Raw genomic sequence first — 11832 nt, 5'->3', positions numbered from 1 at the left:
GATCTTTGTCATAAGCTCCTGGGATCTGGAGGTCACATTTTGAAAACTGGTAAATCAATGAATGAGCAGAAAAAAATATTGGTCACAAACAACCAGTCTTTTATTAAATAAAAAGTCATGCCAAATAAATCTTAATCTTATATAAATTATAAAAATAAGATGAATATATAGATTTAAATAGATTAGATATAGATCCACAATATTACTTGATAGATTAGGATAATAATGAGTGCATGATTTCACCAGGAAATACCAATAAATTTAACAAACTTTTGTTCTATTACTATAAAAGATATGTTGAAGATGAACAAATGTAGGTTACATTATAAGACAGATGGATGAATTTAGAACCCAACTGAACCAGATGCAACAAATAATGTTTACATTGTGGTAAGAAGGCTTTAAAGATATGGCTCAGAAAAGTGTTTGTCACACTTTGATTTGTAATATTGTTGCCCATCCCATCTTCTGCATTCCATAATGAGCCTCTTTGCTAGCCCTCAAGTGTATCATTGCATCTCCTTTGCAATTCCAGCTCCGCCTAGTTGGTAGACCACTTCTTTTTTTTGTCTACTTAGCAGAATTTCTAGCAATATTTAAGGTTTACATAACCTTACATGAGACGAGCCCTAATTTTCTATATATATAGGAATATATAGGGCTCCCTTTCAAATGGTGAATGATTTCCCCCTGCCCAAATTTAGTGTAAGCTTCATATAGAGATTTTATATTTGCCAGTATATTGCCCCATACCAAACATTTGGTCAGTCAACATGCATTTATTAAGTACTAACTCTATTCTAGGCACTGGGGACAATTCCTGATACAGTAGGCACATACAAAATATTTATGAATTTCAATTGATCTTTTAAATAAAAACAATTTCTATATTTATATTTAAACTTCCAAAAAAATATGTTTATTTTAAATTGTATAGACATGTCTAGATTCAGAAATTGTGATTTGTAGCTTTTCTTAGGAGTTATCAGTCTTCTCTCTTTGTTATTTATTTATTTCCTATAAAAATGACTTGAAAATACTAATTACCTACTGCCCCTCAATAAGCAACCCTTTTTAAACATAAAGAGAAATCAAATAAGAAGACATCATAATGTAGAAAGTCAATATTATGTAACATCTACTTTGTAATATATTCTTGAATTTTTCCTTCACGGATCAACAGAATCTTTCTTTTGATATTGTTCCTTCCTCCCCTTCACTTGACTTTGAATCTGGTGGTTTAAATAGGTGCCTTTTACTGGCTAATCAAAATCTCCTTCTGGCTGCATAGTTTCCTGATGGCATTTTTCATCTGAGCATTTCTCAGTGTGTAGATTAAAGGGTTTAACATGGGGGTAATCATAGTGTAGAAGATTGCAAGAGCTTTATCGATGGCAAAAGTCGTTGCAGGTCTCATGTAGACAAATATACATGGAACAAAGAATAAAACAACAACGGTGATGTGGGAACCACAGGTAGAGAGGGCTTTGCGTCTCCCCTCTGCGCTGTGAGTCTTCAGAGAACTCAAAATGACAACATAAGAGATCATTAACAAGAGAAAGTTTAACAAACAGATGAATCCACTGTTGGCTGCAACAAATAGGCCAAGGATGTGAGTGTCAGTGCAAGCAAGGTTCAATAAAGGGTTTAAGTCACACATAAAGTGATCTATAACATTGGGACCACAAAATGGTATCTTGACTACAAAGAGCATCTGTATTGTTGCATGAAGCAAACCTCCTATCCAGACCACAACCATCAAGATGCCACGCAACCGCCAATTCATGATGGTCATGTAGTGTAGGGGCTTGCAAATTGCCACATAACGGTCATAGGCCATTACTGTGAGCAGGATGACCTCTGCACCTCCAAAGAAGTGTTCACCAAAGACTTGCATCATGCATTCATTAAATAAAATGGTTTTCTTTTCATAAAGTGAGTCTACAATGAGTTTAGGTGCATTAACGGAAGAATAGCAGGCATCTATAAAGGAAAGATAGGCAAGAAAAAAGTACATGGGGGAATCCAGGCTAGAGTTGTTGATAATGGTGATGACAATGAGTATGTTACCCACCATTGTTATAGAATACATAAATAAAAACACAACAAAAATTATTTTCTGCATCTTTGGATTCTCAGTTAGCCCCAAAAGGATAAATTCAGTCACATTATTTCCATTATCCATTTTTATATGTTTAATTCAGGAAACAGAATAGTTCTGTAAAGAAAATGTATCCATTTATTATGTTTAATTCAGGAGTCTTTTTATCTGTAAAGAAAGTAAGAACTTGTTAATTAAGTAAGTAAAGGGCTTTGTTAATTATTGAATTCTGCTCTAGAAAGATCTTGTGAAAAGAAACTGGTTTGTAGACTAGATTTATATTCAATACAGTCCTGTCCCTGAGTGTAATTGAAGTAGTTAGTTTATACCCTCTGAATGTTTATGGTATTATCTACAATGTGACATGGTATGTGGTTCATGGGCACAGTGTGGTTCGTAGGCACAGGTTCTAATGTCAAAACAGTGGTGAAGGTTACAAAAGACAACTGATAAGAAACTATTTCATTGATATGTGGAATGTATGAGAGTTCAGAAATCTTATCAGAAAGTGAAAAGACCTATTTGACTGAAGTAACTTGTCTATATATATTTAAAAAATTTTAGAGATACCCTATCCAATGGCAATTTGTTAACATATTTGTCACAAATGAAGAATTCAGGATCCGATTCTTTAAACAATAAGAAAATAATCTTAAACATGTTCAGAACAAAAAAGGGAAGAAGAAAGTCAAGAATGAGAGATAATTACCTGATGACCATAAAATATGATAACTTTTATTTCGATTAGATTCCTTTGTAATCTTGTGCATTTTATTTTAGATTTATTTGAAATCTTCATACTCACAATATGAAGATGTCCCATTTCCTTTCTGATATTACTGCAGTAATATAGGATTAAGGATGAAGTCAATGGTCAAAAGAAGGGAGAGCCATATGTTTTTTATAGGAACAGTACTGGCTACAATAATTGAAAACCTGGATTTGATTCATACATTGTAGCAGCCCAGAAGCCTTTGTCTTCTCCAGAATCTCTTCTTTTACTATATTCCATCTCATATCAATATGATCTTTAGCAAATATACCTTCTTTCTCATTCAATCTCTTCTTCCATACTCTGTCCTTCACTAATAGAAAGAGGTCTCTTGTGAGAAGAAATTTCATTAATGGCCTCAATCATTTACAATACTAGTTAAAGCTTTCTTTTGTGTGTATTTTTTTCCTAACATGGTAGATTAATAAAGGGAGTTGGCTTATATTTCCTACACTAGCATATTCTCACCCCCTTCTACTAAAATTGGCTACCTTATTTTTCTTTAAATTCTCTCTCTCTCTCTCTCTCTCTCTCTCTCTCTCTCTCTCTCTCTCTCCTCAACTGTCTTATTATACCTATATACATATATGATCTATATAATATAATATATGTACATCTATATTTGTATCTCCACTGTCTTCTAGATCATTGTCCTTTATTTCTGAAGGAGTCCAGTTTCTGTTTCTTAGCATTATACACCAACTCAAAGCTACCCTTTATAATTGGGGGCCTCTTTATATTTATGTTCTTTTGAATTCTCTTGCCTAAAAAGACATGCAATTAGAATCTATTAATCACTTGCCATGTGCAGTGAACAGCCCAATATGCTCAAGAACTCCTATAATCTATGGGATTGTACATCTTCTAAGACCCAAAAGATGATTTTAGTTTAGACTTCACCATTACTAATGTTATTGTGATTTCCATTCTCTCTCTCATCTTATTTGAAATCATTCAATTTCTCTTTCTCAGCCTCCCTTATTCTGTTCTTAAAACATTCAGGCTCTACAATTTTCTCTGTCCTTCCAGTCCATCATATATGTTCTGCCTACAATTTCCCTTTCAATAGAATCTTGATCTTTTTCTTAACCAATTAACCTCTGTTATCTTTTATTTTTGAATTGCTTTTCCTATTACTATCCACATACAGCAAGTGTTTATTTTTTGAAATCTGTTTTCATTATGCAAAATTTCCAGGATTACTAGATTTTACTGGATATAACATCACTGTGATAAATGGACACCCTACAATTTCATGTCATTTATTCTCAAAGAACCCATAATTTTGCATCATAATCTTTTTTATTTTTTTTTTAGGTTTTTGCAAGGCAAATGGGGTTAAGTGGCTTGCCCAAGGCCACACAGCTAGGTAATTATTAAGTGTCTGAGACCAGATTTGAACCCAGGTACTCCTGACTCCAAGGCTGGTACTTTAATCCACTACGCCACCTAGCCACCCCTCTTTTTTACTTTTCAATAACTATTTCATTACTCCATCACAAAACTAACCTTCAAAATCTATTTTTCTTTTTCTAAGAATCTTATACCCGCTTTCCAATTCTACCTGAAGGAGATCTACTACTTTTGAAATTTACTGAGAAAATAGTTTAGCCTGCCTTCATAATATCATTATGACTCTGATTGCAAAATTCAAATTTTCCCATTATCTTCTCTCATTCTTTTATTATTTCAATCTAGGGCTTAATTAAGAAGTTGTCTTTCTCCTTGCAACACTCAAGAACATTCCAGAGCTTTCTACCATTGTTAAATTATTATTTCTAAAATACATATCATAATTCCTGGTACATAATCAGTACTGATTTCCCTCCCTTTACTATTCCTTTCCACTCTTCTCCTAGGTCTTCTCTTTCTATCTCTGTGTGTGTGTCTCTGTGTTTCTCTTTTCCTCGGTGTCTTTGTCTGTCTCTGTTGGTCTCTCTCCAGCCCTCCCCCATATTTTTATCTAAAATTATAATTTTTATAATAAAAATCAAATTATATTTTTCACTTTTGTAATCCTTTGATATTTTAGCAAAAGCATCAGGTGCAAAATTGTTGCCACCACATTTTTTAAAACATCCCAACAGATATAAGATATCTGACTTGACCATTTAACTAAAATCAATCAATAAGAATGGATCAATAAACTATCAAATTAAATGGTTCACTTTTGCATCAGTGAACCACTTCTCAACCTGTCTTCACCTTCATTCATTCCTCTGGACTTTTTAAAAACATGTAACTTTTATTGGATTTGGATTTTTCTGACCCTTCTTTCCTCCTAATTATGCTTTCCCCATTTTTGACTTTCAGGGTACAATTTCCCTTTTCTCATCTGATCCCTCTAATTGCTCTTTCTCTGGAACTTTTGCTGAACCATCAATCCTATCCTTAATTTGGTGGGATATCCTTCACACCTTTGACTTGGACCTTCACTTCTCCCTTTATATTCTCACCCTTGTTAATAACATCTCTTTTAATAGCTGCAAGTACAATATCCATACAGAAACTTCCAAAACAATTATTACTTCACAACTATTATCCTTCAATCATCTGCTTGGCACATCATCCTCTGTATATGAAGGTATACAAAATGCCATACATTACAATAAGATTATTTCAATATGCATTAGTGGTGCCCTTTCTCTCCAACACACATTTTAAAATCATCATTTTTCTTCTAGTCAACAGTGTTTTGTGATTTCAGAAATGCCTTTGAAATTTCCCTGTTCCACATCCCCTACATCTTGTCTTTTGGCAGGTTATACCAATTCTAACCACAAATTATCTCTAAACTTTTTCCTCTTCTTTCCACTAAAAGTATCACTGCTTATTAATGTTTCATTGGGATGATTACAATAGCTTCTAATCCTTTATCAAAACTAATAATACAAACAGTTGCTAGGGAATCTTATCCATTATGATAATTCACACCTTCTCCTTGTCCTTATTCCCAAACCCAAAAGGATTCTGATCAATCAGGAAGAATCAATACAGGGATTTTGTTTTTGCTGTCTTTCTTCTGAATTCATCTAAATCAGATATAGGAAATCAAAATAAAATTTGAGATAATAATATTTAAATGAGAAAACTTGAACTTTACCCACCTGGTGTGATTTTTAATCTTTGTGTCCCTAACCTTTCTGATTCCAAATCCTCTCTTTCTCTGAGAAATTAATTTATTTATAGTATCCATGCTCATTTTCCATATATTCTATGGCTACAGAAAGATATTCATAATGGAGGTACATAAAAGGCAACAACGGAGGGCTTATACTTAAAATTATTGCTGAAGAATCCCCTATAGCTTTTAAGAGAGGGAAGATGTAGGAGCTGTTAATGTCATAACCTTTTTCTCTACTGTTGAATGGTCTAGAATTGATTATGCCATTTCTCCATACACACACACACATACATATAAATAGATATAGATACATATAAATGTATAAAATATGATCCAGAAGTATAAAATTTTTGGATTATTCCAATTTTAACATTGCTTAAAGGTACAGAGGTCTAACATAAGAGTTCAAAGACCTTAGAACCTCTCTATTTGTCTCTGTTGCCTTCAATTATTTATACTACTTATTTTTGCATGCTAAATGTAAATAAACTATATTTATATGACAGCTTACATTTCATCAATAACTTTATTTCCATCTAACTCTAGATGTTAGATATTGCAAATGTTATTCTTTTCATTTTATAGAGGAGAAAACTGAGCCTCAGAAAGATGAAGGGTAAGAAACAAGATAAAAAATTGAATTGTCTGACTCACAGCAATCCAAACAATTTAAAATAGAGCAATATATATTCCAAATTCTTTTAAAGAATCAAATTTTTTACTGCAGATGAAATCAATTTAAAAATCATAAAGTAAGTCATTGTAAGGGATCACTATGAAACACATGCATCAGAGAATCAACTCTATTAGAATTTTACGAGATGAGTGGTGAAACTTACCCTAGTCTGATGTATGGATAGGGATGGTTTCTCATATATTCAAGAGAACTCTTACTTTCATGATGATATTTTTATTGGATAGGAAGATGATGGTAATGGTTAAACAAACCATAGAGTCAGTTAGCTTTTGTTATTGATATTTGATATGATGCATCTTGGATCTCCCTCAACTTGCACCTAGGAAAATTCAAACTTATTCAGTACTATGTTCTCTAAAAATAAAAAGCACCCCAAACATTGAGATATTAAGGAAGTCTCATTGATTCTATAAATGTCTTCATGACAATAGGCAGAAATGACTTTAAATGACCATCTGTGTTTATATTTCTTCTCCCTATATTTGGTCATGATAAATGGAACTAAATTGCATATTATAGGACTAGGGACCTGTTTTCATGCCCAGAGCTGAGTTCTCAGAGGAATTAATTATCAGCATGTCCAGAAAGATAAATTGTCCTAAAAGATACATTATTTTGGGAATTTGATTGTGAAACAATTGAGATATGTCCTTGTCATTTTTCTCAAAATCTTGGAAGCATCAATTATTACCCTAGAAGAAATGTTCCCATTAGAATTTTAGGACCTGGCTCACCAAGAATATAGTGTCCAATGAAAAGGGAAGAATTATAAGAATGTCATACAAATGACTTTCTTTTTTTAGGGGATTTTTTTTTGTAAGGCAAATGGGGTTAAGTGACTTGCCCAAGGCCATACAGCTAGGTAATTATTAAGTGTCTGAGATCTGATTTGAACTCCTGTACTCCTGATTCCAGGGCTGGTGCTCTATCCACTGCGCCACCTAGTCGCCCCTAATATGAATGACTTTCAAGAAAAGTCACATGGGCTTAGGGAAAAAATAGATTATAGTAGATCCTCAGGTGAAACCACACTTGCTTTATTAACTCATTTGCCATTGTCATCTTGTATTCAAATACAATAGCAAGCAAAGGAAGATAATGAATAGAAATCTATTTACTATGGTTAGTTTTTCAATTTTAAATGCAAATGAAAATTTCATCATGCTTTTCCTACAAGTCTTTGGAAAGAATAGTATAGGTATATGGTGCAGGCCTGGAGTCAAGTTGAGTCATCTTCCTAAGTTCAAATCCAGCTTCAGACACTAAACCATTGTATAGTGCTGCATATGTCACTAAATGTTGTTCGCCTCAGTTTACCATCTTTAAAAAAAGTTGGAGAAACAAAGGACAAACAACTCTAGTGTCTATACAGAAAAAAAAACCATCCCAAATGGTGTCATAATGAGTCAAATATTACTAAAAAATGGCTAAACAATAAACATAAATTTAGATAGAAAGAGTGTGTTAAGAGCAACTAGGTTAATTATTAGGTTGCTGATGTTATATTTGGTTTTCTTAGGTTTTAATCTTTTATTAATACTTATTATAATAACTGCAAAGATATGGATCTTCCGATTCAATTCAGTCAGCATGAACATCCCCAAATCAGAAACAGAGAAGACTTCTGTTAAGATTTTGACCATTAATTTTAACAAAATCATCTACAGTAAGAGGCAAATCAGAATCCAAAATATGAATTCTCCAAATGCTAAATGTTCAAAGACTACAAACAAGTATTTTTAAAAGTAATGTCTCAAAAAAATTATCAGTAGCTATGGAAAATCATTGAAATCACTAATAATTAGAGGACTTCATATTAAATTAACATATAGGTTCCAACTAATATTCATCATACTGTTAAAGTTAACAAAAGTGAAAAATGGGCTGTAGAAAAATAGGTATTTTAATATACTGATGTTAAAACTGTCTGCTGGTCCAGTAATTCAGAAAAGTAGTTCCAAATCATGATGCAAAAATTGTTAAACCGTGTATACACTTTAACCAAACTATACTAATATTAGGTCTTTACTCAAAAGAGATAAAAAAGAGAAAAAAATACATTTGTACTATAGAGAGATTTACTGTAAAGACACTTATAAATATACAAATATAAAAATGTATTTGTGTATTGGAGTCACCCTCAGTTTAATTTCTCTGCCACCATAAAGTATTTTTATGAACATACATATATAATATATGCATTTTAGATAAAGCCATATATTTTATAACTATTTTTGTAGTGGCAAATTAATTAAATGAAGGAATACTTCTAAAGTATTATCAAATTGATAAGAATATGTCATGCTCCAATTCAGAAATTGCTAAATTTATGATCAGATTATGAAGGGTATGATTTCCCCTACAAATTTTTTTTTGCAAAATAACTTCTATTCACCCATCACTGCCTCTAGGTAATTCTGCTTCTCTTATCAATGTTCTATTTCACTTTTCACAGTTCTTTTTCTATCCTTTTTCTATCCTTTTTAATTCCTACTCAAATTTCCCATGACTCTCTCTGACCATACTCTAAGCAAAGGACCTTGCTTCACATTTTATAGAAAAAAAAGGAGTCAAAAAATAAATATAAATTAAAAAGGAGGCTATTCATTTTGAATTTACTCTTTTCTTATCTTCCTTATCTCTAATAACTCAGGAGAGAACTTCCACTTTCTTCTCCATCACACTTGTTTCATGAGATGAAGTGACTTTATTCTTTACCATAGCTAACCCTTCTACTTGTTAAAGTAATTCCATGCATCCCATCTCCTTTAAAAAAACTGTTAATTTTTATTTTCATTAACACTCCAGAGCACACACTTATTTTAATCTTCTCTTATCTACTGACTCATTTCTTGTTTTCTACCCACACGTCCCTATTTCTCTATGCTGAAAAAAAAATCGCTTAATCCTTTAATCTCTGCTAAGTATTATCTTATTCCTCTTCTGTCCTTTGCAACTTAACTTCACAAAAAGCAACTACAATGGATGCATCCACTTTCTGCTTTCTCTCTTCTTATTCCCTTATGAATTGGTTTCTGAATTTATTATTCCACTAATACAGCTCTCTCCAAAGATACTAATGATCTCTCTTAAATGGCAAATATTTTGTCTCAATCCTCATTCTCCTTGAATTCTCTTCTGTCTTTGACACTTCCTGCATATTCTATTTTACCTAGATTTTCAGGACACCAATGTCCCCTAGTTTTCATGCTATTTATTTAACAGCTCCTCTGTTTTCACTGGATTTTGCTCAAGATCATATGCCCTAATTGTAGGCTTTCCTCAGGATTATGAAGTGGATCATCTTTACTTCTATCCCTTCTTCTTCACTTGATCAACTCCAAAGGATTAGATTACCATCTCTCTTTAAATTCTAGCTCTATGCTAATGATTATCAGATTTACATCTCCTTCCCTAATATCTCTGTTGATGTCAAATCTTACATTTTCAAGTGCCTTTCAGAAAATTTCAAACAAGATGTACAATAGATATCTTAAATTCAATATTTTCAGATTTATATTTCAATATCTGTCCTTCTAAAATCTTTCCTCCCCATCTCTGTTAATATAAGAGAGCAACATCATCCTCCAAGTACTTCACACTTAATACCTTAAAGTCATCCTGGACTCCTCACTTTTTCTCATCCATGCTAATTAACACCATTTTTGCAACATTCCCACATGTTCCCCCTTCTCTCTTCTAACACTTTCTTTTCTCAGTTGCCAGCCTTCATTACATCACACTTTAATTACTGCAAAAACCTGCTGGTGGATCTGCATGCCTAAAATTTCTCCAGACTCCAATCCACTCTCCATTCTGCCACTAAAGTAATTTTCCTAAAATATGGGGAATGATCATATCAACTCCCTCTTAACTTATATTAACTCCACTGCTTTCCTAGTCTTTCCATGACCAAAAACAAAGTTCTCTATTTGACAGTTAAAGCCATTTGTATGGGGTGGCTAAGTGGCACAGTGGATAAAGCACCAGTCCTGGAGTCAGGAGTACCTGGGTTCAAATCCGGTATCAGACACTTAATAATTACCTAGCTGTGTAGCCTTAGGCAAGCCACTTTACCCCATTTGCCTTGCAAAAACCTAAAAAGCAAAACAAAACAAATAAAGCCATTTGTAACTTAGCCATCTACATTACAAGTATTTTTCTTTTACTCCCTAATATGTACTGTTTAAGTCAGTAACACTGGTCTCCTGACTGTTCCTGAACTTAGACACTAATCTTTTAGATTCAGGCATTTGTTCTGACTGTTTCCTTTCCTTTCTCTGCTGGAAATTTTTCCTAATGTCTCTTCATTTCAGTCATTTCCTCTTTGAATTAAATCCTATTCATCCTTTATGTAGCTTGTTTTGTCCATATTTCTTTGCATGTCGTCTCCTCCATTAGACTGTAAGCTCTTTGTGAGTAGGGACAGTCTCTTGTCTTTTTTTTTTTTTTGCAGTACAATGACAAACACAAAGTAAACACTTTAAAATGTTTATTGAATAAATAACAGTTTCAAAGTAACCTGGGGAGACTAGTATGGTAAAGAGTAAAGGAAGCAGAACCAGGAGAATAATTTGTATAATATAAAGAGAAACAATGAAAAGACTTTAGAAATCTGATTTAGAACACCATTTTACATCACCATATGTTTGCTTTGACTCCAGTGATAATTTTTACACCAATCCCACCTTCTTGGGGGGTGGGGGGCGAACCACTTTCAATCTCATCATCAGGAATCGTTACTTAGGTTTTGATCCTTGAATCTTTTTCAATTCATCATTAGTTGACTCTCATATATAATTGGAGTATTGGAAGAAAAAGCACAAATTTCCAACCAATGTCTTCCTTGTTAGGAGGTTCACAACTTTCATGTTTACTCTATTTAATGTTATGATTTCATTCAAAATTGTATTCAAGGTCCTTCAAATCTCTCCCTCATATTCTTTTTTCATCTTCATAAGTATAATTCTTCAAGACATACTCTGTAATACAATGACAATAGAATAATCAACCCCTCTATCTCTTAAATCCATGAATTTTCAATTACTATCACCCATGCCTAGGAGTTGATGAAATTATAAAAAGAGAACTCCAGAGAAAAGAGGACAGAAGAGGGGTTATTTGTAGTACTTTCATGA

The 11832-nt window shown here is 33.0% G+C and overlaps 1 protein-coding gene across 1 annotated transcript; it reads right to left on the bottom strand.

Moving 5' to 3' along the window:
- Nucleotides 1-1255: 1255 nt before the first annotated feature.
- LOC141517075 (olfactory receptor 4C46-like) lies at nucleotides 1256-2203 on the bottom strand. Its single transcript, XM_074228002.1, has one exon. The coding sequence runs from the start codon at nucleotides 2183-2185 to the stop codon at nucleotides 1256-1258; it is 930 nt and encodes a 309-aa protein (XP_074084103.1). The 5' UTR covers nucleotides 2186-2203.
- Nucleotides 2204-11832: the final 9629 nt, after the last annotated feature.

This window comes from Macrotis lagotis, chromosome 3 (genome assembly GCF_037893015.1).
Source record: "Macrotis lagotis isolate mMagLag1 chromosome 3, bilby.v1.9.chrom.fasta, whole genome shotgun sequence".
In the NCBI taxonomy this organism is placed as follows: domain Eukaryota; kingdom Metazoa; phylum Chordata; class Mammalia; order Peramelemorphia; family Peramelidae; genus Macrotis; species Macrotis lagotis.
Note: the sequence above shows the minus strand (reverse complement) of the source record. Positions and strands in the feature narration are given on the sequence as shown.

Coding starts and splice junctions, on each gene's coding strand:
- LOC141517075 (XM_074228002.1), bottom strand. CDS start 2,185: ATGGATAATGGAAATAATGTGACTGAATTTATCCTTTTGGGGCTAACT.